General features: G+C 37.3%; 1 protein-coding gene across 2 annotated transcripts in view; it reads left to right on the top strand.

Moving 5' to 3' along the window:
• The window catches only part of WWOX (WW domain containing oxidoreductase), a gene marked incomplete at its 5' end in the record, with an annotated part of 506,937 nt that overhangs the window by 216,817 nt on the left and 263,251 nt on the right, over window positions 1-26,869 (top strand). The window contains one exon of one of the 2 annotated variants that reach the window (XM_084294420.1): window positions 10,876-11,010. The exons of the other annotated variant lie outside the window; for it this stretch is intronic. Within the exon in view, the coding sequence (XP_084150546.1) occupies window positions 10,876-10,899 (24 nt within the window). The 3' untranslated portion in view covers window positions 10,900-11,010. Of the gene's footprint in view, window positions 1-10,875; window positions 11,011-26,869 lie in introns of those variants that run through there. 2 annotated transcript variants of the gene reach the window in all.

Genomic DNA, 26,869 nt, shown 5'->3' with positions numbered 1-26,869 from the left:
TACGGTGGGAGGGAAAATTGAGCCACTTCAATAAATCTTTTCTTAGCCAAGCATGTTTTCTGTGCTATTTAGAGATACTTAAAACCAGAAAGGAAAGAAATTCTCTGAAGGAGGAATCTTTCTTGTGTTGTACCCACAGACAAACTCGACATGAACAAGTTTGGATAGAGTGCATATTCAGTAGCACTATAATTATAGTAGCACTGTAATATAGCTCTGTGCTACTACCTTGTTTGCATTTGCAGGCAGACCTGTCTCCTCACTGTCACTGTCTCCCTCTCTCTGTCTCTCTCACACATATGAACACACACACACACACACACTCAAGCAGCCATACAGTTATTTAGATTGCTGGCTGTACAATATGTAATTGTTTCATTAAATGAGCATCTTTTTCTAGCCATCCTGGCACTGTATATCACAACTAATTGTATATCCATACACATCAGTGTTGAGGAAACTGTTAACTTTTTTTTTTTTCATTATGACCAGTAGATTTTGAAAGTGCTTTATGAGCTGTTGTTGCAAAGAGTATCTCTTTGATAGCATTCTGAATTTGCTTGTTAGCATTCATCTAGAAGCTTAATAATACTAATAACAATAACATAATAAGGCAGGCTCATTGACTACTGAAAGACAGTAGATCCAAGTTGTCATGTTTAGCCTCTGAAGGGAGGGTAACAAGGACTTTCTCTTGGAGCAACCTGGGGACATTTTGCAAAGTCCTGCTGCTTTGGATAGAAATATTCACATTATACCATCTGGTGTTAACTATCTCATTTAAAACTCAGAAGCACTTACACAGGCAACTTTCAGAATTTGTGTCAGATACTGTTCTGTAAAGAAAATCATTTGTTGTCTTGAGCACTCGTTAAATTTGGGATACTCTAGTTAGAAGTAACAAGAATCTACTCAGCAAATGAGTGTGTTGGATAATGTCAGTAATTACAGGAACAGGTTTGGGGAGCATGGTTTCCTGTTTTTCTTAGTGCTTTTTCTTTTTCAAAGACTGTATTTCTGCATTTTAAACAATGCATTTCAGAAATGTTTAGGGTTTTGTTTATTGATAAGAAAAGTCATTCAGTACTGGCTATATATTATTTATTGATTGATCTATGGAGATTTTTTTTTCAAATATGCTTTTATAGCAGCAAGCAGTAGTTTTTAAGGGAAAAGAAGCTAGACTCATAGAAATCATTAAATTAGATTGTTTGTTGATCAAAATATTTCCTAGCTGAAATATTTTCCAGCACAAAATTAGCTGCAATAAAAATAACACATAATTTGTAATATATCAATTTTATAAGAGTAAAATCTCATTTTAAGAAATGCTCAGACTAGAAATGGCCCAGGAGTGAACTATATTTAATTCTTGGAATATGAGGTGGCAGGAGAGAGAGAGAGAGAGAGAGACTTATCCAAGCATTTTGAAATTGAAGCAGCTAATGGAGTAGTATTAGAAATAAAAATGCTTTGTGGATGTCTAGAATTTATGTTCAGATCTGTATCTGAAAAGCACTCCTATAACCTTTGGAATCATTGAGTAACCTCTTAGTTTCTTACTGCTATCTTCTTACTTGCTGGCATTCACAGGCTATTGAAAAGAAACCTCAGAGTTACAAGAAAATGAGCACTGTATGTTCAGGGAAAATGCTTGAGCTTTACCACTTGGGAAGGAAATTAAGTGGTTAGTGATTTGCATAATGTGGGCAGCACCTTCTACAACATCCTTTATCAGAACCAAAATGACTAATGTCAGACCACAGAGTCCTTTTGAAACTGTGGGGCTGTTTCATGTTCTCTCTGAACCTCTACATACTGCACTGTTCTACTGTGTCCTGTTATAAGTTTTCATTTTGCACAATGTAGACCTTTTTAATATTTATCAGCATGCTGCCTCTAACTTGATACATTTGTACTGCACAGAAATTGATTTTCAAGAAATGTGTTTTGGATTTTTTGCACGCTTATGGGGTTTGAGAAATGCATATTTGCATAGAAATAATCTTTAGTGAGCTAAATTTTAGAGTATGTCAAATTTATAAATATCACTACTGTAAAGACATATTTTTAGAAATAGATTTCTGGCACAGTTTATTTCAATTCCATTTTTCACATTTGTGTCACCAACATAGCTTTGGCTTGGTATTTTTTAATGCATTTGTTTTCAGCATTCATGTTTCAGAGATTAAACTTTTCCATTGTCTTGTTCAGACGTTACAGCTTGAAAATGAAACGAAACAATAGAGGTCTTTTGTTTAAAAGACATCCATTTGGTTGGAGACACGTGGCCAGAAAAACTTACTTAGCTCCTTTTTCTTTCTTTTCTTTCTCTAGTTCCAAACACAAACATATTTCTTTTCTTTTTTTTTCTTTTCTTCTTTTTTTTTTTCTTCTTTCTTTGTGTTACATTGTCCCTTTACTGAAAAAGGAAGTTATAATTTTTTAAACCTCCTATACATCTTTAAGGCACATTATGTTTCCTGTGTCTGTTCTTTCATTTCAGAGTAACTGCTATGTCTCTGCTGTTAGTTTATGCCATTTTGAAATTACAGGTGCTTACTGCACAGTCACAAACAAGTAATAAATTGAATTTGCTTGTTTATAGGGTCTCCAGTGTTCTATGTAAAAAATAGCAAGATGCTGTAAACACATAGTAATATATATATCGGATAGCAATATATGCTCTGAACTGTTCAGGTTGGGATTACATTGCCACAAATACTGAAAAGGTGTTGCAAATTCATTCTCAAGCTAAAAAAAATCCCATTCTAGAAATGGACTGCATGTTCAAAAAGGAAACAAACTGAGGAAGGAAAATACAGTGCCTTCCCTCAATTTTCAGGGTCCCTTGGATAAGTAGGGGATGACAATATTGTCTTTATCTGATAGGTATCAGGGGAAGGGGAAAAGCCTGACTACAAGATCTAGCTGCTACTTATTTGAGAGTTCTCAAGTTTTACTCTAAATATCATTATGCCACCTTTTTTTAGTCTCTGCAATGTAAACGTATTTAATTGTGGTACCCTGAAAGAATTTCTGAAACTGCTTCCTATTCCAAATGTTATGCGTAATCTTTGTATATACATAACAAGGGCAGTTATATCCCAGAATTACATGAGGTCAGTTTTCAAATCCCTCTGGAAATGAGCCACTAGTGTAGAGTTCAAGAGGCTCCTGCTAATCAAATGTCTCTGTGTACTTGGGAAATTTTGCTCTGCATTGACTAGAGTAAGTTTCCATGTGCACTTTAAGATGCTGCTCCTCTTCTCAAGTCCTAATGAGTGAGCTAAGTTCAGGGAAGATGTCTGGCCCAGGGCACTCTCACCATAAAAAAGACACTACGGAGGGGCATTTCTCAGTGGGAGAACCATTTAGCATTGGACTTGTTCTTGTTCACTGGTCAAATGTGTTGACCTTGAGGAATGCTATGGGCTTTGGGCTTGAGAAGTACAAGTGGGTCACTGCACAGAAAATATATACACTGATAATAGTCTTTTTATTTGTTTACTTTATGTTAGAAGTTTTAAAGAATTGAAACCATTTAAGAATTAAATTAGGTTTATTATACATAGAGTGGGGAGGGAGAAGGAGGTCGGGTCATCAGAATTGTCTGTGACTGTTTAGAAATGAATGTGCAGCGTGTCATACCCAGGGCAGGCAGCTTTCTCTGTGCGGGCTCTTTAAAGAGACAGTAAAATGCACATGGAAATATCACTGGTGTCCTGATTAAAAACACCCCTCCCCTACACCCCCCCTGCCCCCCAAGGCGTTATTATTTGTCTCTGGACTAAGTCAAAAGTTAAAAGAATTTAGGAAATCTAACATGAAATGGGCAAGGCAAAGGAACTTCTCTAGGAAATTCTCTTTGACCAGTTCAAACAGCTTAAACACTATTGACCATTCTTCTACCAGCTCAGTGATGCATGGCTTTTTGAATCATCCATTTTCTTTGCAGACTACCTGGGGTTAGCATATCATTACTTGATAACAGAGTTTCAATTCGAACCCACTGGCAGTGCTGAGCTTTAAGCTGGATACACATACTTGCAGGCTCATCCAACCCTACATAATTGTCTGTACATTTATTTTATTGTCAGCTCAGAAACAAGCTGAAGAAACTAACTGTTTGCTTTAGAACACATTAACTTCTTTATCACATTAATACTGACTCATATCTTATTTCCCAGTAGCAGTAACAAAAGCATTCAAATATTTCCCTCACAGGACAATATCTTTAATAGCTTCTGTGTGTTTCCTATTTTTGGCTGTTTCTGTATAAACAGACTAATCTAATAGCATGCTGAACCATCTATACTTGGCAGAAATTCAGCAGCTCACTCATTTCTATGGCAAGCTGAGATGCCAAGGGAAAAAAAAATCCTCACTTTTATTGCAATAAGATCTTTCTTAAAGTTGTCTTTTATAAGTGTAATATGACCATCATTTGGGTTAGTGTAGCACCTTGACTTGAAAAAAAATACACATTTATCGCAGTACGGGATAAACCAAATAGGAGGGCATTACTCCCTTCACAGTGTCCGCAGGAATTCATTTACCTAATGTATTCAGTCTCTCTCGTGCACATTGCTTTAAATGGTGGTAAAGCACAAGCGTAAAAATATTGTTGAGAGCCAATTAGGAAGGCTGTCTGATAAGGCTAGAGAAACAATCGGGAAGTCACTGGAAAATGCTTACATGTAGAGGCCTCGTGCTTGGAACATTTAACCAGCTCTGGCAAGTTAAATTCTGCCTTCCCTCCACAGCAATCATAACCTGTGTTGGGAAGCCACACAAGAAATGTTCCCCATCCGCGTTGTGCCTCTCATCCCAGTATACCCCCCTGGCTTACATGGATAAATTGGTAAAAATTCATAGTTCTGCTTCTGGCTGTCACTCTGAGCACTGGGATGTATGGTTTGATGTATGTTTATTTTGGGGCGATGCTATCTTAAGCAGTCTCAGACTCCTGCTTTCTGAGCTGCCCTCTTCATTGAAGTCAGCACTTTTTGATGGTTTATATTTCAGCCAGATTAGTTTCCTGATCCAGTTCATTGCATGCTTATATAAATTCTTGCACCAGCAAAAACAAGGCAGAAAGAAATGGCCAAAGATAATGACTGTTTAAACTGGTTTAAGATTGTAGACGAGTGTCCAGCCATGGTTTGGTTTCTCTATAGTCAAAGCAGGGCAATGCCATCATACAGTGTCTGTCTGCAGTGGGTTGGTGTTTGCGATAAATATTTGAGCTATTGATGAATGTAGCTATAAAAATGCAAATTATGATGGTTTTCTTATTGTTTTACAACCATATCAACTGCAAAGCCTCTTAGAGTGAAGTGAGTTTATTTAATTTGGGGCATTTATCAATACTTAGAGATTTATTTATGTAATTGATATTTTTATGTCCCTGTCCTTGTAACATTTGGGTGTAAGGAGCTTATTGAAGTCATCTAGATCTGAAATCAATGCATCTCTAATACAAAGAGGCTCTTTACCTGAATTGCCCTAACTGTACAAAAATAACCTACTATTGGATGGTACTCAAATGCACACTAGTAATACCTTACTTTGAAACAGAGAAATATTGAAGTATCTTAGGCTTTCAGTTTCCTTGCTTGTTTTTAAACTGTATTTTTAACATTATTTTTGCTACAGTAGGCCAAGTTCATCCCTGATATAACTGTATTGAAATCAGTGGGGAGACTTGTAATTTTAAGAATAAGACACGGTAAAGTGCTTTGCTGGATCAGGGCCTAAAAGGATTAGTGCTGTGGAATGCTTATGGTGGACATAAAGGTAACCATATGAATAAAAGTAATTCTAATTGCACTGGAGCAGTTTGGGAATTTTCTTCTACCTCTCAATAAAAGAAAAGAATAGACTCTTACTGCCAAGCAGAGAATCATATATAACATTTTGCATTATTTTGCAAATATTAAAATTGTAGAAAACATCAAAAAAGTCTGAGATATAAAGTCTGAGATATAAATCTCCTAGCTTTTATTTTGAGGCTTGTGTGCATTTTAAAGCAGATATTTGGTACACAAATTATAAGAGCAATAGGGAGTATTGATTTTTAAGTATAACTATAGTGGCTTTATACCTATTCTATGTTTTTCATTAAAGCAACAATTTGAGATTTTTTTCCAGTGAACAGAAACTAGCTGATGATTTCTTATTGTATTCTGTGAAGTAAAATGATGAACAGACAAAGATGATTTCTGTGCTCAGTCTGTTCCTGATTTCCCAGGAAAACTTGGCAGCGGATGAAGCATCCAATAGAATACAAGCTGTTCGGCTCCAGGCACACCTAAAGTGGATTTGAGACTATCACTTTTTCCAATAGAATGGATCTGTGCAGGGATATTCAGAATAATGTGTGTAAGACCTTATTCACCAGTATGTTGTACAGATACTTTATACCTGAAGTGAAGGGAGGGGGAAAAAAGGCACCAAAGTTCATCGCAGAAGCTCAGGACATTAGAGAGAACCAGGACTTCCTGGTCCTGGCATGGCAAATAGCACTCTGAAGCAGAGTTGCACATAATGGCACATTCCTTGCATCATTCTGTGCTATCACCGGAATTTTAGGACTTGACATTTGAAATGGAAGAGTATTTGTTGCTGTTTTTTTTTCCATCAAATTGCAAGGTATGTCAGTTACAGTGCTTGAACTGAAGTTGTGACTACAGATCTTGCAGTCGTGCTCCTCCAGGCGGTGAGCTTGTCCAGTTATGTTGCAGTTGCATGGGTTAGTCAGTACGTGACTGGGGAGTATTTGTGACATAATGGTTTGCTGATTCAATAAGACTTGCCTATTTTTGGATTCTGCTCAAAGTCAGTGTCCCCTGGTATGTGACATGGAGGAACTGTGCCCTCTGAGATGAGGCATGAGAAATGGGAGGGTGATGGTGAGCTGGAGCCTTTCCTGATTGTACAAGTACATCCTCTACTTGAAAAGGTTTTAGCTCAGGTGCTTCAGTTAAATTCAAGCTAATTGAGTTTTGCTATTTAAAATCCCCCCTGTGGTTTCAAGCAGATACACTAAACTGTAATCAACTATTGTATAGGTTTGTAGTTAATGCTGAGATTCACTGGCATAGGAAAACATTCTCAGTTTCCAAAGTGAAGAGTTACTTGCTAACCCGCTCCTTTTAGATAATTTACTACTTCATTAAAAGAAAAATGTGTATCTGGTCATTTATAGGGTAAACATTCACGAAAATAGATGTTCAGTGCTAACAGTAGAAATGAAGATTATGTTGTAGGTGCAGGGGTGCTTGCCTGTGGGCGTGTGCTGCAAAGAGCTTGGAATTGAAACACACAGACGTTTTCTGATGTGTCAGCTAAGCTAAGATGTTGCATTTTGTCTGCAATAACAATTTTGAAGGTGATCATCAAGCATTCAGTTGAATTTGTACACTTCTTTCTAACATCATTTTGCTTGATGGTAAAAATCAGAGTTTATATTCACACAGAGATTTGGCTGCTTCTTCAGGTTGTTTTTAAGCGTTGCACATAGCTTTTTGCTGTGTGGTTCTGAGGTCAGGCAGTTCTTCCCCCTTTTCGTTCTGTACTTCTTTTTTCCTGTGAGTTGAGGTCTGAACATTGATGATTTTTGAGCCTCAGATAAGATCAATTTTCCAATTGTGTAATACAGTACCTGGCTTTTCTGAATGGCACTGTTAATTGTCATTGACTATAATAGAATATGAATAGCACAGCCACTTGACACCAACTTAATGGTTCTGACTTTTCAATGGTGCCAGGAGTATAAGGCTAGAGGGGAAAAAGGGTCAGAGGAGAGATAAGAGCTCTTCCGATTCCATTGAAAAAGATTAAAGCTTCTGTGTCTTTCAAGTGGTACTTGTGAGGGTCACAATTTCTATGAAGTCACCTTAAAACTGGAAGTGATTGAGAAATTTCAATCACAGAAGGTCCATTAGGACACCTCCTCCACAGGGTTTTTTTCAGGTTAATAGGCAAACAGAAAGGCTCGTGTCTGGGATGGTTGAAGGAGAAAGGCGACAGTCCTATTGCAGACGACACAGTCTTTTCAGAGTGCAGCATCTCTAACCCTGTTACTCCCTAAGGAAGAATCACTCTTGTTAACAGGGGCTTTGTCCAGCTGGGAGCGCTGGGAAATTTTGTGATTCACTTTAGTACCTGTTTTAAGAAAAGCTTACTGCCTTTAAACACACAGCCACCTCTGCCTGTTGGGAATGCGATAGTACACAAGATTACCTGCCTAATCTGATCACAGCACTTCTCGCCCTTTGTCGGCTGTGGGGGGCAGAGGCCAGGAAGAGGACGATGTTTTATTTCTCTTCCTCTCGAACATCGGTGCAGGGGACAGTCATTCGCTATACATTAAATGCCTGCCATTACTTGTGCGATGCTAGATTGCAGCTTTTATATTAATATAATATAATTTCCCAAAGATTTCTGAACACCGGGTAACTAAATGAGAGAAGAATGTTTGTTGTGCAGAAATCTGGGAGAGGTGCCTGGCGTGCAGGTGGAGATTTACCCTGGGCTGTGTGCAGCATGCTTTGGGTGCGGGGCTGGTGCTGACTGAATCCATGGCACTTATTGTAGAGGTTCTCTAGACTCAGTCTGTGCATGCATATGTGTTTGATGTAGCCAGAACATGTCAGCCTTCTGTTGCACATGCTCAGATCAGTTGCACAGCACAAACCCAAAGTTCTAGACAGGAACAGGAGTCATTTGTTTGTGTATTTGTAGTTCTGATATTAAAGCTACTCTGTTAATGTGCAAGGCACTGATGGCATAGCAGTAGAATACTGACAGTGATATGGCTGCAGGTGCTCCTGTAAGCAATTGTGCAAGTCAAACTGGATACGAGGCAGAGATAAACTCAGCAAATTTGCTCACATGAAACTTTGACATGTAAAAAGTGAATCTGGAGTTCAGATACTCTTTGTATATACAAAAGGGCTGGTATCAAAAATCTTTAATTTTCTTGAGTGTGATGTTGGGCAATCTCTGCTGACTTACACAAGGGAAAAATAATCAAGGTTTGCCTAGAGAACAGTATTTGTCAATGTGTATTTCATTGCTGTAAGGATTTGGGGGGTGGGGGGTGGGCAGGGTTGGTTTTGTTGTTTTATCATTAAGACTGTTGTTTGGGAACAAAGCTTCCGGAAATGGTTGTCAGGGAAAGTTTCTTTATTCTGACTGATCTAAGTTTTCCCAGTAGATTTCTGTTAAAAAAGAATAAACAAACAAACAACAACAACAACAAAAAAGCAAAACAGCAGAAGTGAGAATTACATATAAATATGACACTAAACTATATCTTTTAATACAAAAGAACTCTTTTTTAATTAGAAGCTTGGAAGGACATACCCTTTAATTGCTGCACTTGTAGTTTCTGGGCCATCAATATCCTTGCTTCTTTCATTAATAAACTGGCAAGTCAAGTAGGAAAGCTGCAGGAGTATAATTTTTTCCCTTAAGCTCTACTTAATCAACAGCAGACTTGATCAAACACAAAAAAGAAAATGTAAATCAGTTGCATTAATTCTGCTGGCAGTAAATAGTAAGAAGAAAGCTAAACATGAAAGAATGCTCATTTTGCAGCTGATATCTGGGGTAGCACTGAATGGGAGAAATAGGTAGTTAAACAGCTCTTTAGATTGTGAGTGACTAGGGGAATACTGGGGTTTATGTATGGATTAGCACAGTGATGGACCCTGAGTAGCAAAAGACGATGACTAATTACCTGACAGAGCGGCACTCCATTCGACTTGGTCATTGAAATTAATTTCTGTTTTCAGGACTGGCAGAAAGCAGCTGCAGAATTTCAGTTCAATACTCAAATTAACTAGGAGTCTAAATTATTTCTTTGCACATACGGTATTAGAGGAGTGGGTTACTAAATTGATCTTGATTTTACACACTGAGGCAAGAATTATTCCACCTTTTTCATCAGAAGTCCGTGTCCCCTGGAATCAGGGAATAAAACCTGTGCTATAATAAACTACTTGGCACTGATTTGAACTCTGTCAGATAGTTAACATCTTAACATTTCCTGGAATCCCAGATGAAAGAATTATAAAATAAAGTCTTCCGGGATGGAAGAACATTTTACTACCTACCCCACTGAGTAAAATACACTGAGCTGAACTTAGATGAATTTTCTTCACAGTTTGAATAGAATTATTCCCAGGAATTAGTTTTTCTCATGATGTATATATGTTTGACAATCTAGTATATTTGCAAAATTCCTCTGACTTTGATAAAAGAGATGGGGAAGATGTCCCGTTGGTTATTATTGATGAACTCATAACAGTTTTGAGGGAGGCATGAAGGCAAAAGAAGCTAAATCCAACTGCAAAAATAGCTGCAGAATCAACTTTGTTAGAAAGTCCTGTATACACTAAAATGAGGTCATATATCCTGTGATTCTAAAATACAGGAATTCTGCCAGATTTGCATGTTGGTAGTTGACTCATTACATCCATGAGCAGCAATTTTGCCTTTTGCCAGTAGCAAAACTCCTAGAGCCTTTTGTCTGTTTTCAGGCTCCTCATCTTTTGATTTATTTATTCAGTGTGAGTTAATTCTTAATGTTTATAAAGAAATTAAGTAAATAAATGAGAAGGAGGAACAGGCAGCAGTATGAATAAAGGAATAAATATTTAATATTCATGTGTACACTTAAGCTCAATGGAAAACTGGGAAGGAGGGGTATGTGTGAACCTTTTTTCAGCACTTGTGCCCCATGGTGTTATTGCTGAATACATTATGTTGCATCCTACACTTGCCTACGTGCATTCTCTCAACAGACGCTTCTAGGCGGAAGGATTACCACATAAAACTGGCAGTTTTCATCTTCTTGTGTCTTAGGCTGGTGTGGAGTCACTGCTGTAACCAGTCACCTCAGTACTTAAGAAGTGTTTTATTTCCTTTGGTGATGCAATGCCAACATAGCTCTGCAAGAACGGATTGGATTCTATTCTAATTCTATAATGACTTTGTAGAGGTAGCAGTTACTTAGAAAATAATAATAAATAAAAAAAAGAGAGAGAAATAAAGAGAAAAACAAACAAACAAACATACTTTTAGTCAGATACTTTGGATACTTTGCTAAGTTTGTGTGGATGTTCATGAGAGACAGTACCTTGAGAAATCTGCACTGGGGTGTTAGACTTATATTTCACAGTATCGCACACTGGTAATGATATGAGGTTATATATAGTAATTTTCTTGTATTTTCAAACAAATAAACAAAGAAACTAATCAGAAATTCATGAAAATTATTTTGTTAAATTGAAAGTGGGAACTTACTCTGTACTCTCTAGTACAGATATTAGAAGATTAAAACATCATATTAAATGGTTGCATTCCCTGCCTTTTAATTTATTTAATTATCCTTTTACTCTTAAGATCTATTGTCCAACTATTAAATTATCACTTTGTGTATGCTTTATGTTCTATTTTTGCACTCATTAAAAACTAATATTTTCTTGCATGCCAAGAAGAACTAAAAAAAAAAAAAATCACAAGGTAATGACATGTGGCCTTGGAAGTACAGTTTGCCTGTTTGTCTTGTTGATTGTACAGAGTTCTGTCTCTGTGTTGATATACCAAGAATCATGAACTAAATTGCATTTAGGCAACTGATTTGCATTGGTTTTGCATAGAGATGTAGGTGTCATTTATGCTTTTATGTTCTGGAAAATTAATATCCCTCATCTTAATGCCAAGAGTCTACTGTGATTACTCTTAGGCTACCATTAATATGAATTTCCTTGCATTGCCATTCCAGAGAATGATGTTAATGGTGTGCTTTTTGTCTTTGATGTGGATAGCAGGTAATCCTGAGAGTGTGCTAGACTGACTGAGAATTACAATGTCTTGTGTGCGCATTGGCTGTTGTTGTTTCAGCTTATAGGAGAGGGTATCAAAAATGGTAGAGCAGATGTTGGGCTGTGATAGTCATATCTACAAGTTACTTCACAAATACACAAAGCTTCACTGAATGTCTCCAACTTTGGAACACGTTTAGGTCAGTCTGGTATGGGCGTAATTTCTAACCAAAGAAAACCTAATTTCTTTTGCCCATGAAATATTTTCTCCTTGTCGTGAGGCCCTTACTGTAGTTGGTAAACTCTAGCAGGCTTGCTAGGCTGATAAAACTAAAATGCTCATCGTGGCAGCTGACTAGCATTGGTGAGCAATTATACTCTCATGACCATATACTGTAAGTTGTTTAATTGTCTTTTGCTTGGAGTTAAACAAACTGGAAACTTCAGATGGCAGGGCACTGCCATTTTTCAAGTGAAATTGCAGGAACAGGAAATCTATAAAGGGGGCAGATACTTCACACGTTTTCTCCACTTGCTGCTGAGACCATTATTAATGCCACAATTTAAAAATAAAAGATACAGAACATTAGAGTTTTGAAGGAAGTATTGTTTCCATAGTCAAATTAACTCTTCTCCTTGATAAAGTCTTGAATACAATAGAAAATTACAGAAAAAATGTCAGTCTAGAAAACCTAACCTGCTTTGTTCATTGCTATATTAGTAACATTTGGGCACAGGAAGCTAGGATGACTGTCATTTTCTTACCTTAAATAATACCTAGAACCAGCTAAATAAGGTACCTAAATGCCTGCTTTAGGCCAGATCCTGTCCTGGCCACTTGAGTGAGGGTTGTGGTAAAGCTTGCTTATGGATAGGTTGTTTAAGCTCTCCCTAGGACCAAAATAATTAGCATATCATGTCATGGTGATGTATTTATTATAATGGAATTGTTCTTGGGAGGCTGGGATTCAAGAGTTTTAAATCAGAGCTGAGCATAGAGTTTTAGGGCCTTATTCACAGTAAATTTTATGTTGGTGAAAGGTTATGGAATGGTTTTCCATACCATGTCTACTTGCTCTCACAAATCTCGGAAGAGATATGGAGTCAGAACATTGTTGTGCTTTTTTTTATTTATTTATTTATTTTTTTTTTTGGTGGGGGGGGCAAGGCTGGACAGTGGAGAACAGGGCATACAAAGAAAAATGAGGGAAAAGCACTTTATATAGCAATTTAAAATCTGCAGTGCTCCTTTATGCCAAACATGCATAATCAATGTAATTTCTGGCAACAATTGGGACTCCAGGATGAGCATATTCAGTTTGTCTCAGTTAGAAGCTTCTTTCTCAATACCTGCATCTGATGACATTTGAGTTATTAACACCACTGGGCATTTAATAAACTCACTGCTCACAAATTAGCAATATCATTGCCAGGAGATCCTGGTTTTAGATAGGAACTTCTTCACTGCCCTCCTGAGCAATTTCTTAAGTTATAAATCCCCTCCCTGTGACAGCACCAAAGTGTTACTGCCACAGACCTGTCCTGTCCATCTTTCTCTCCTATAAAGGGGAGAGAGAAGAGAAAGATTGAAAGTCAACTTCAGCCCAGCAGCGTCTGTACTCCTAACAAAATGTTTGAAACAGAGCAAGCAGCAATATCTGCCACTGACACAATATGAAGTGATTATGTACCATGTTATTTGTATTATGATTTAGTATGTTATTTCATTGAGTATATGCAAGCTAAGAGTTTTCTGCAGGTTTTAGAGTCTATAATGTTCTTGTGCTGTAAATTGCCCAGAGATTTTGGAGAATTCTCCATTAATGCTGAAAGGGCAAGGAAGGGCATGCATGTGCACATGGACTCAAATATTTCCCACTCAGCTTTTGTTTTTTAGTGCGTCTATTTCTGCTCATACAGAAAAGACACTGGAATCAAATGAATGAGGTTACACAGCCTAAAACAATTGTTACACTTGTTGCCGGCTCCAAATCTGATGATTTCATAAGAGAAGACCCAAGATACACGAGCACGTCTCTAACTTTATACAGATAAAAAATCTTTCTGAAGTTTAATATTAAGCTTACTCTTTCTGCTTACTGAAACACCACACTGTGACAACTCCCCAAATATATGAAGCATGTATATAAAGCATTTGCATAAATACTTCTCTGAAAAGTGGAGAAAAGTCACAGTTTTGGTGGTTCAGGTGAAAGAAGTTTTGTAATTAGTGGTTTTATTGGTATTAAAGTGACTGTTTTAAGCGTGTTCACAAATCTTCTGTGCAAATAAACAGTGCCACTAGTAAGAGAGAATAAACCAAGCAGGATATGTCACAAAAAAAGTCCAGGCAGTGATCTGATTGCCCATGTATTTTAGCATAGTCTATTCCTTTTTCACTTCTGTTATTGTTAGAATTGTGCTTATGGTAAGCTTGACTGCTTTTTCAAAAGCTAAAAAGAATATTTTGATTTTTAAGAAGCAAATATAATGAAATTGGCTTGATAAACCCCCATTGGCATCTTTAGGGAACAAGTAAATTAAACAAGTAATTATACCATAAGGTTTTTAGAAGTTAGTAGATTTAAATACATTGTATGAATCTCATCTTAATGTAGCCTTTTGTCTGTAGTGCTTCCTGCCAAAAAAACCTCTTGACAGGAAATAAACATTAAAATAATCTTTAATCCCTTGTCTGGTCTATTACCATTAACAATTGATGCACTTTAATTTTGTGGGATTTTAACTACAAAATGGAATGGCTAAGTAGTGATAATTGGGTTTGGAATTATACGGTCATTTATATCAACAGAAATGCAAGTGGCTGGGAGGGTGATTAATTATTTAACATTTCCTGGCTGTGGTTCCTATTATAGAATTTTCTGATATATTCTGCTGTGAACAATTATCACCAAATGAGGATAAACAAATCTGTGATGTGAAGACTTATTTATAAATTAAACTATATTTAGAAAATGTCTATTTCATTTGTGTTTTCACTTCATGATAGAACTGTCGTAATCAACTTGTTTGCAAGCTTTTCTGCCCTTTTCCTCTATTTTCAGGTTCACATCACAGATTCTACAAAAGAAAAAACAAAGCTTTAGATATCTTTCAAACAATTTATATTCCAAATAAGTATATGGTTTATCCGATCATGAAAATATGCTTGCATGTTCTGTCCCCTTTTTATTCCCTAATAATAGAGTTAGTGCATTTAAATATATTAAAAAGTAATCCAAGTGCTGGCAGCAGACTAGATAATCTAGCACCTCCAACTCATAAGGATTTGGAAGGAGAATACATGGTGCTTCCATTCTTAAATTGGGTTCTACGTTTTTAAACTCACAGCTTTGGTAGATTTGTCTATGTGAGCTAACATTTCAAATTCTCTCTCTTACATGGAGACTGTCTGTCACTTCGGTGTATTATGCTAGTATGTCCTTGTTGATACATGCATAATTTGCAATTCATTTTTCTTTTATTTCCTTACAATATGTTTACTAAAACCATTATGTGTATCCTGCTTCTCTGACAACATGACATAAAGTCATTCTAATTTGTACTGTACTTTCCAAACCATTTTTTCCTTCTGTTACTCTGAAAATTTTCCCATCCTTAATTTCCATTAATAAAAATAAATAAATAAATAAATAAAAAGGCAAAAAACTACAGCCCTTAGTCTGAAAATGATTACTAGAAGCACCCGAGTTTCTTCTTCAAGCAGAACTCCTAACAATCATCCCTGGCAGTCCTCCCCAGAAAACAAAATCCAGTTTACATGCTTATATATCAACAAAGAAGGAACAACAAGATGATGATAATTATCATTACTGCAGTGCCTAGACTGTTAGTCACAGATGAGGACCTTGCCATATTAATAAATATGCAAAATAAAACCAGAAAGATTGTTCCAAGTTTGTATTGCTTAAAATTTAAGTGTTAATCAAAAGTCAGGGATACATATAGATAAAAAGAACAAGCATATGATGAGATCATATTAATCAATATGGTAGGCCCTGTTTTAGGCATGATTTTTTGATGCAAAAGAAAAGATTAGATAGCAAAGAATAGGAGAATTTTAATGTGGGTTATGAAGAAAGATAATGAGATAATATTGCAGATGCTTATGGGCAGATCTGTAAGCAGAATAAAAAGAAAGCATGAAAATGCTTGTTTGAAAATTTAGGAAACTCATCAATGAGAAGTACTATCTCCAAGTTGATCTAGGGTGAGTGTTGACATGTTAATAGTGAATCAGGTAGAAACCAGATTAAATTGCAGATCTCTGTATAGACAACCCCAGTATTAGATGAAGAAAGGATGATTTTATTGTGAAGAAGTAGGTTGGTTTTCTACTAAAGATGCTCAGCAAAATGAGTGCAGGAGCAGAGAGAAAATGAGTGATATATTTTTGGGTTACATCTTCATGTGGGTGTGTTGGATAAAAGTCCTTCAGTCAAAAGAAAGAATCTACAATGCCAGCCAGAGGGACTGAATAGAGAATAAAATCTGAGCACAGATGAGGTCAGTTCTGGAGAGCTGGTGACAAGTCCAGGGGACTGGCAGGCAACACTGAAGGAGGTGACAGAAGGGGAGCTGAGCAACCACGTCCCCAGAGAGACAGATCATAACAAGTCCAAGGCAAAAAAATTGTAATTATAAGATAAAAGAGGCTAGTATCTTTGAATCCAAGATACAAGAATCCAATCCTTGGCCTTGGCCCAGGATCTGTGCAGCCTTTGTTAACGCTCCCCATCTAGTTGTGCACAGCATCCTCAAAGGCTGTCCCAGCCAAGTCAGATATTAGCTGCATGCTGCTGTGGTAAAGCATGTGGTAAAGCACACAGCTGCATGCTGCTGTGTGTCCCTTAACTTGTCTCATGTCTGTAATTAGAGCAAGATTTGTGCATTGACCAGGCAAGTCCCCAACAGCCAGACGTGACGGACACACTATAGTGGGAGCACAGCAAGGCGGTATAACAGAAATGTAGGTGTGTCTGCCCTCCACATAAGTCCAGCATAGTTGGAAGGTGATGTGTAGCAGCCCTGGGCAGGAGCCTGGTGTAGGAGAAGGAATATGCACGGTTCAGCTGAAAGAGGAGGTACAGGCCTCAGTGAGCTTGCTGAAGCTGGTGACTTGGCATACAGTACGATGAGAGTCCCAGTATTAACGTTTTCTTTGTGCCAGAAATAGGTGTGTTCACCAACCTATTCAGTTAAATCTAACTCAACAGCAAAGTGTTACGCATTCACAAACATTGAATTTTATTCAATTTTAAACCAGCGCTTGTTTTCCTCAGTTACCTTTCCCACATTTTACATTGCAGTGTGGGCCTTGAACTATACTTTATATTCTTCTCATAAAATAAAGAAGGAAGGTTTATCACAAAATTGTTTTAAATCAGAAGCTTCATTTCTCTTTAGACAGCACAAGAATAGTTAGAAGCAGAATTGCACTACTGTTTTTATGTCATTATCGGTCTGAGTCAGTATAGAAAACTTGAGTCTTTATTCATCCCCACACATCCAGTATTTATCAGGTGATGGTCCATTAGTTAATGATGTGTCAAACTCAGTAGTATTGTGGAAGTGGTAGTGCGGATAGCACATTAACATGTTTTTTAGTTCACGCTGATCTAAATGACCTGAAATCTAATTGTGTGAATTCCTTAAAACTTTTAGCACTTAGTGTCATTTAAAGCAACTGTTGTATTTGCTGGAGATATATTCAGGTACATGCAAGTATAGTATATATGAAATATTGGTCACTGCATGCAACTAATTAGTACATATAGCCAGAAAAACATATTTTACATTTTCAAATGAGTATTTTCTTTCAGCAGATGCTAATACATATTAGAACATCTGTTTATTTTTTCCTTCAGTCTTTTTTCTAACTGCATCGTATTTAAAATACTGTTGTCAGCTGAAATAATATAGCCTTAAACAATACTACTTGTATATGTAGTTGTGAACTCATATGTCTGCTTTTGAGATGTCTTTCTGCATAAGCAGATTTTTGTTTTGTTTTGTGTAAGTGAAAGATGTATGAAAAGTTGTTTTGCTTCATTTAAATTGGAGCAGGGATGAAAAAGGCAGAAAGAAGTCAGTAGGATAAAATGCAATGCTATCCCCACTAGGTAAAGTTGTCCAATTACGCCTGGTGTCAGAACTTTTTAACATTTGAATGGCTGGGAGGGGATACTAATTTCAACCTTAATGATTGCTGCTTTAGGAGTCAACATCACAACACTTCACTTATAATTTTAGCACATCTGTCAGCCTGTGCTAAAAAGGAGCCCAGGGCTAGTGGGTGACTGAAGTTCCTTTTATCCCTAGAGAGGATTATGTATTCCCTTCAAGAGTGGGAAAGTAAAAAGGTTATAAGTACTCCCCTACTTCACTGCTGCCCACATTTGCCCTGTTGACAAATAGTGACTTTCACATCCTGCTTTTACACTCATAAACACAAAATAAATAAAAACTATGCAACTTCTAGTTATATAATACTTATGGAAGCAGCCCATTTATAATGTCACATGTTCTATAACGCTGCATAGTCCCTAAGCTGGACATTTTTTCATTTCAATAGATCACATTGATTTCCTGTATGACTTTATCTGCCTAATACAAAGTGGGATTGAACAGTTATTTGTCTGGATTTAGCCATTCCTTATCAAACATTTATGATTTAGCTTTTGCTACAACATCTTCTTGTAAGGTCTTTCTTATTTTTATCTTTTCAGGAAGGGTATGAATGTGATAACAGGGCTGTAATAAATCTCTCTCTTGAAAATGAAACATATTTTGGGAAACAGTATGCTATCAGCTGACAGGTGAGGGGAAGTTTAAGGGGCAGGACAGTCATGCTAGTGAATTGTTTCTAGGACGCTGTGGACATCTATTAATAAGAATGATTGACTCTTCTGGTGGAGATTTTCAATGTATGAAGATTGTATTTTCCTACCTGCACAGTAGGCTGGTGTTCTGAGCTGAAACACCCAACAATAGAGAAAGGTTTGCCTAACCAGGCCAATCTTACATGGCCACCATGAGGGTGTAGGTTGGAAAGAATTAGCACAGGTGGCAGAAAGGTAAATGCTTTGTGTCTTCTCTGTTTTTAAATGTGAAAAAAGTAAGATCTCATGATCTCATTCTCTTTATTTTTCTTTCCATTTCTTTATTTTTTATCTAGAGTGGAAAACGGAAAAAAATGTGAGTTTTGTATAACACTGACTGTGATTTAATTAAATGGGAGCAGAAAGTACATGTAAATAAGACCATCTCTGTGTTACATCTTACTTTAAAATTTTGTTTGAAGGAAAAAGGCATATTAAAGGTGTCCATTGTGTATCCCAGGTGTTTTAATATTCCTAACCAGAGCATTTTAACTGAACGTTTTCCAAACAACCTCATCATACTAAAGTAATTTATTTTTCTTTACGTAATGCTTTTCTTTCAATGATTTCAAAATGCTCTACTAAGTGTACTTTTGAAGTGCCGAGCTAAGTGTCATATAACCCTGGGGAGATGCCTGGTGGTTTTATGGTACCTGTTTTGCAGACAGGTAAATTAAAACAAAGAAGGATTAACAGACACCCTGTGAATGAGTAAAGGAATGAAGACAAGCATGCAAAATCCTGCCTGCGCAGTGCCTGCATTAAGCACATGTCCCTTTGTTCAAAAACCACAGAGTGCTCACGCTGTGTGTTGGAAAAGAAGAGAAAAAAAAAAAAACTTTGCAGAAACTATAAAAGTTAATAATTACATTGTTAAGGCTACTTAACTGATAATGAACATTTAATGCAGAACCATAAATTTGCATTATACAAAGAAAACGTTCTAGCGATTTTGTCTTTACTTACTGAATCTGTTTATAGTTAATTTTTTAACTTGTTTAACCGATGCTGTATTCTGTCCTATCTCCTTTTTTATGTCTCTTCACTAGTGCTTCAATGACCTCTCTGTAAGTTTCTTTATATAGAAACCTGCTATGCTGTCTTGAATGCACAAGGTCAATAATGATTACCCTCTAACTTTGAAGGGCATCCCTTTCTCTGCTTGCAAAGTATATCAAGCCACAAACTCCCTGCATTCCATAATTGTAATTTCTCTTATGAAATGCAGTTATTAAGAAAGGTATTTTTACTTCTCAATCATTAGAGGCTTAGTCCACAAACAAGTTAAGCCTGGTGAAGTCAGGATATAACTTTATTTTTTTTTTCCCACTGTAGAAATGTAGACTTGATAGTTTAATTTAAAACAAATCCATGTTAATGGAAACATTTTTGTAAGTTATTTCAAAATAAGGACACTGTATTCTTTTTGAATACAGAAAGATTCATTTATTTAGTTAGATATCCAAATGATTCAAGAAGAGGCTTTATCTATTGTTTTATTTCTAAGGAGCTGTATCTGTGCACAACGATCTGTGCATACTGTAAATGCCTCAAAGATTTTAACATGATCTGTACAGAAATAATATTATTACTGTGGGCTGTAGAGGATACATATAATGAGAAGATACCTACCTATCTCTTGGAACCAGTGGTCCTCTAATAATTATCAATAAACAAAGTCAGTTAAAGAAAGTACAAAATGGATAGCAATAGTAAAAAGATGCTTAAACTGAATTGATACCAGAGCTGGCATTGACTGCGTCATCACACAGCTTAATAGCTGGAGTCCCGGTTCAATACGATGAACTTGGGAAAGTTTTCGTAATGAAAGAACTGATGCTTTCTGTTCAGTACCAGCAATAGCTTAACTTTTTAATTACCTGCTTTAAAAGTTTACATGCCACTAATTGGGAGTACTAGGAAGCTAATATTAATGTATTATTATATATATTTCTGTTATTGGCTAATATCAGAAAATGAGTCCTAAGAAATAAATGTGAAAATCATTGTTGAAAGAAATCCATGCAGACATTTTATTTAAAAGAAAAAATGCAAACCCTGTAACTTATTTTACCTATAAGCAATTCAGTGTTCAGTGCAAGTATATTCTCAGGAAGCTGCTGCTATGATTTTCTGTCTTTTCCATCAGCCATGCATTTTCAGGATCTGTTGGGAAATACAGTCCCTTTCCTCCCCCTGTGCCCTCCCCGCTCCTCAGTAACAGAAAACTCAGAAAAATGTGTAGAAGAGGAAGCTGGAAGAAATGTGCATTCATGTAAATATCTAAACATATATAAATTAGGTTTAAAAATTGAATTCACTGAACATGAATAGTCACTTAAAGTGTAACTGGAATTGACTGTGTCATGTATCAGCCTAATAGCTGGAGCGCCGGTTCAATACAATGAACTTGGGAAGGTTTTCTTAATGAAAGAACTGACGTTTTCTGTGCAGTGGTTGCATTCATCAGACCACATAGTGTTCATTACACTACAAAGGACTGCCAATGTGAATTGGTAGGATCATCTATTAGGTAAACCTGATAGGGACAAAAGATAGCAAAGGAATGGGAGACTTTAGTATCTTTACAGGGTATTTGAAGTCAGACTGTTTTGATGACCTTTTACCAGCATATTAGCATCTGTTCACTGGGAGATCCCAAGTTCATAGCCTAATTCTGATAATCCAAGCCAGCAAAGAACCACTGACAGGTGTGTGCATCTTCTTCTTATCGGATGTTATTAACCAACCATATACTTTATATGGCCCCAATTTTTAATCTGATTTATTTAAATACCACAGAGGTTATTGAAAAACCTGAAAAACCTCAAGTAAAGTTAATTAGATTCTGAAACCCACCCTATGTTGTGGTGCTAACGTGAAGAGGCTGATTCCCGTGCGGCTGGGAGCTGGGACGAGCAGATGTGCGGAGTGGCGAGGTCCAGGCTGGGAGCCCCAGTGCTGACGCAGGAGCAGGCACGGTGATTCACTGGGGATTTGCCTCCACTCTGTCCCTTGCTTACCTAATAGGAGCATTGTTAAGTTGTTTCATGGGGAGATTAGGGTTTGAAAAGAGAGATTTAACAATAAAGATAAAAGTTTTACTGTAATTCTCCTACCATCCAGTTATTAAGAAGCTTGTCTGCTCTATGAGGCAGCACACTAAGCACAAAAGCATTCCTAGTTCACAGACGGGGGCTGTGTTAAAGCACAGAGCAGGTTTAATTCTTCCATGTGGATGTTCACAGTTGGTGTATTGCTGTCATCCACTAGTTTTCCTCTGATTTGTAGCATTTGAGATGCAGTTATGTGAGAATTACTAGCCCGAAGTCACTACCTCAAGGTCACTCCACTAACCTTATATCCCACATGTTTAAATGTATTTTTATAGATAGGTAAAATATGGTAGCAGTTGCCACATAACTTTGTTTGCCTTGCTGACATCTCTGGTGGGTGGAAGTGAACATAAAGCTGTTACTTGGGATGGGGACACGTAATGTGAGGTTTGGTTTGTGTGCAAGTGCCCACTGTGCTGCAGGGGGCAGCCACCATGCTACCTTCCCAAGCAGAGGTTCCACCTCTTCTGCGCTCCTACAGCCACTGTCCCTGATAGCTGAAGACAGTATAAGCCATGGCAAAGGAAAAGCACCTCTCAGGTGATGGGAGTTACTGTGAATTTTGTGTCCGATAATACTGCTTAAGAGAGCCTTTTTTGTTCTTTCATTTCCTGAAGCTTGTTGGAAATGCTGTATATACTTTTATTGTAGAATCTATGTCTTTTATTTCTGTTTCTCTGTGAACTGTATTTAGTGAATCAATGACAAGTGTTACATATTTCTATGGTAACTTCAATACCATATCAGGATTTCAGAGCACTTTACTGACATTGGCCAATTAAGATTCACAACCTGTAAGAGCATTATGATGAAAACATGTCTATGTTGATACAAAATACAAGCTAAAGGCTTTCAATTTGCTTTGCTTACATTTTTATTTTTTTTCCCTTTTAAACTACTGCATAGAGAGAGGGGTTCTAATTGTGTTCAAACTGAACTGTCAGGATTTGTTACCATTATTTGCCACAGAGATTCAGACTTCTACAAATGTATTCTTGAAAAGTTTGACTTTGTGGGGAGAAGAAAAACAACTTGGCTAGGTCCTTGCTCTTTGGGAGGCTGGGTGACATTAAAACTAGGAAGACAGGCCTTGCTGTACTGCCGTGGGACCTGTGAAGCACATACCCTGAAGTGAGCGTATCCATTTCTTGGCTTCCTACAGCAAAAGGAATTAAATGCCCTTGTGAAAGAGTGCCTCCCACTACTGCTTGCTGTCCCAAAAGGATGAGAAGACGCCAGGGTGGTTGGAAATGGGGAAGATATTTCTTCTAAGTGAGAGGAAAAGCTGCATTAAAAGTAGTGTAGGAAGCAAGAGTTTTAAAGAATCAAAATGCAAGTGTCTGATTCATGTAATACCTCCTTTGCAAATAGCCCAGCACCAAGACAGCTGTCAAAAAGAGGCAGAGAGGAGATGGGAGTTTCACATTGTAAGCATTGTAAATAAATTTGTAGCTGTTGCATTTTTTTGGGTATCCACTACAGCATAGGAGGAAACTGGTTATTTGCCCAAGACATTGCACTGCTGAAAAGGAATTGTAACTCAAATCTTATTCTGTTGTATGCTCTTCCCTAAGTGTGCAGTGTATGAACAGGTGACTGCAGTTAAAAGCCTATGAACTGTTACTTGGGACATTTAAAATATCTACAAAAATTATCATAATTCTGTATCACAGCACAGATTAATATCTACTTTTTCTCATTATGGAAAAATCTACTACTTAAACACTGAGCTTTCGAAAATTATATTTATTTTAATGTTTATAAAAAAAAAAAAAAAGGAAGAAGTTTTGAAGACATAATATCTGCCTGTATAAGATTTTCTGCTTCTTGAAGCACAGAGCACAGGGGTTGATCCTCCATTACACTAAAGCTTATTAATGCCACTCTGCAGGAGTTTTAAAGGTGCTCCTGAAGAGATTTTGCCCAGCCTTCACCTAGCACTCTTCCAGATTTCTGGAAGCATTGATGGGTGAAAATGGAGAGGAACTACAGGTCTGTGTTCTCTGGGCTTTGCTTGGAAATGTCACTACATTACACCACAAAATGTGCATGCACATTTTGCACGGTGCAGTGGCTGCTCTAAAAAGAGAGCAGATAAGAAGGAAGTGAGAAGGTAGCATGGCTTAAGTCCATTTTGTACTTGATTTATTTCTCTCTTCCATTTTGCACTTCCTGGAGATCACTAGAAGCTGAAACCATACTGGACCAGCCCTGAAACCGCCATAAGTGGCCGGGTGAATGTGGCAGTAGCGGGTAACTTAAATCTCCCAATTTAATGAGGAAGCTTTGCCTATTCTCTCTGTAAGATGCCATGTGTGCTTTATAATAAGAGTAGTAATGAATATGTACTGTCCATCATCCAGTGGAAAAGTTTCCTTTGTCCTTTTCCTCCCTCCTGAATTCTCATATGATTTGAGGTACTTCTTGTAGAAAATGCATTGTTCACGCTCTATGGGAGGAGGTCAAAAACTATGATCTAAACACAATTTTAAACAGTAAAAAGCTCCAGGTAGTTTAGGACATTCCTAGATAATAGATGAGCTTTCCTCTACTATATTCAGGTGGGTGTTGTAGAGAAGGGAGTACCGAATGCAAAGATTTGAACCTGTGAAGCTCAATATGCAGACTTTGAATACATGCTGTAAATTATCTGTCTGGGGAACAGGCTTGTGTGGGAAGTGAGGAATGTTGGGTGGTGGTTTCATTGTTTGCTGTTTTTCTTTTGAAAATTGGTTGACAATTTTTTTATTATGTGATTTTGGTAAGAAAATAACAATTTTGTGGAATGGCTTGCTTTTCAGTGGAGCAAAATTATTGTCTGTTGCTATTTTTCTATTAATTAGAGAGGCATTTTTAATTATCTGTCAAGGGCCCCTAGAACCTGGGGTTGCTGGTCTTGTGTGCATATGAGGAAATCAAAACAAGTAAGTAGAGGGTGAGTCTGACATGACTGAATGGAAGAAGAGGGAAACGTAACCAGAATAGTGAGCATGCATGGACTGATGGGAAGAAAGAACTCTGTCAGGTGTGATGGCTATACCCCAGTCCCGTGCGTTCTCCTGTGCATTCTCTCTGATGCAATTCAAATACTTATGTACTGACTAATATTTGTTAAATCTTTGTTAATTCCATATCTAGGCAGTGAACTTCCTTTCCACTTTCCCTGTGTACAAACAGCTCCTTCTCGCAGGGGTAGCCACAGAAGAGGGAAGCTTTACCAAAGCTCATTCACAAAATACAAAGCAATATTTTGCTGCACAAGGTCCTGTTAATATTGCATGGTGTCATTGACTACTGTAAGTTGAAAACGTATGACAGGAGATGATGAGAATCAGAACAGCTTCTGTTCCAAGGGAAATAGTTGTGATTGTATGCGTGGTTCACATGTGTACCAGGGTATGTATGGGGGAGAGGGCACGCAGGTAGAAAGCATTTAATTGCACGGTAGTTGTCAGATTGTCTGTAATTGAATCAGCTGTGCTTGCATAACAAAATCTTAGCATTCTTAAATTGAAATTAGTTAAGTAAAATGATTTTGTGGTGTTTAAAAAGCAACAGAAAAAAATTCACTAAAGACCATTAAGCGGCCTCAAGCCCCACATTTCAGTGTTCATCATTTGTACCGATTATGGTGTGACAGCTCTTGAGTTTCCAATGATAACAGCCATCTGACTTGATCTGAGTTCAATGGATTTTCACTAAAATAGAATCATCGCCTTTGTGATGGATAGAAAAAGTAAAGCAATACATCCTGATAAATGCTCTGGCTTTTTTTCCCCTTCCCTTACTGTGACCTTGTACAATCTATAAGTGAGCAAAGCTGAGCCCTGGCCACTGCTGCAACGCATCAGGACTTTGAAATTTAAGTAGCTCTGAAACCCATCAATGGGGTGAAGGGAGAATGGCCTGAGAAAGCGATGGATCATGCTTAGAGGGCTCACAGGGAAACAGGGTAAGCTGAAGGTCAATACGCAGACATGTCCTGAAGGAACAGCTCAGACACTCATTCACATTCACATCTCAAAGCCACTGCTGCTGTAGCACTGTGAGGAGAGATCACTAGCAGAGTAAAATAAAACAAGAATTTCAGAGCATATAATTTCTTCGCAGAAGCAAATGGCACAAGGGTACAGTATAAAATAGCTATAACCTACAGCATTGGTGCAGTGCCCTAATCATCCCATCCGAGTAGCAAGAAGCATAGCACCATGGAAACATGTTGTTCCCATCACACTCCAGTTGTTTTCAAAGTTTTTAAGTCCTGGTAATTGTGAAGAGCATTTACCATTTTTAATATGTCATTGATTGTTTGTAACACATTATTCAGCATGACACGAAAGTGAGCTAAACGAGGAGGCATGCAGTCTGATTCCATACGCATGCAGACAAGTAATTAAAGGCCTTTACACTTTGTACATTGTATGCATGCATGCATGGTTATAAATGTGAACAAAACTTTTACACGAGTTTCCTTTCAGGTTCCAATAGGGTTTTGTTTTGAAAAAAAGGTGTTAGTTGCCAGACAGAGAGTAGCCTGGCTGTAGAGAGCTCAAAAATAGGCGGATAAAAAGGAAGAAAAAGAAAAAAAAATATAAAATAAAATTAGTACACAAATTTGAACCCACAGTTACCATGCCTAAAGCAGAAATTGCCGAACAAGTCAAGAGGCTTATTAGCATTTTATGTAAATCAGTTATTACTGTTCTCCACTTCCTTAATTATCCATGTTATTTCAATACAACCCTTTCTTTGATGTCCCAATTCTATATTTAAATAGTGCAAGATTTCTATCATATCCTCCCGCTGAGGTTTGTTCCATGCAAAAAACATGCCAAGAGCAGCTATTTTAGAGACTACTGGGAAATGTTTAATTGGTTAATCCCATTTGAGTTATGAGGGAGTATTGCCATGCACAGAAAACAGAAACATGTAAAGTACTGGCTAGGAGAAGTTTACTAAAACCTGCAAGACTTCCCCTGAAATTTAGCCCTGAAGATGTTTTGTTTCCTAGGTA

This window comes from Netta rufina, assembly GCF_964035555.1.
Source record: "Netta rufina genome assembly, chromosome: 13".
Classification (NCBI taxonomy): domain Eukaryota; kingdom Metazoa; phylum Chordata; class Aves; order Anseriformes; family Anatidae; genus Netta; species Netta rufina.
This window is presented reverse-complemented; position numbering and strand designations above follow the sequence as displayed.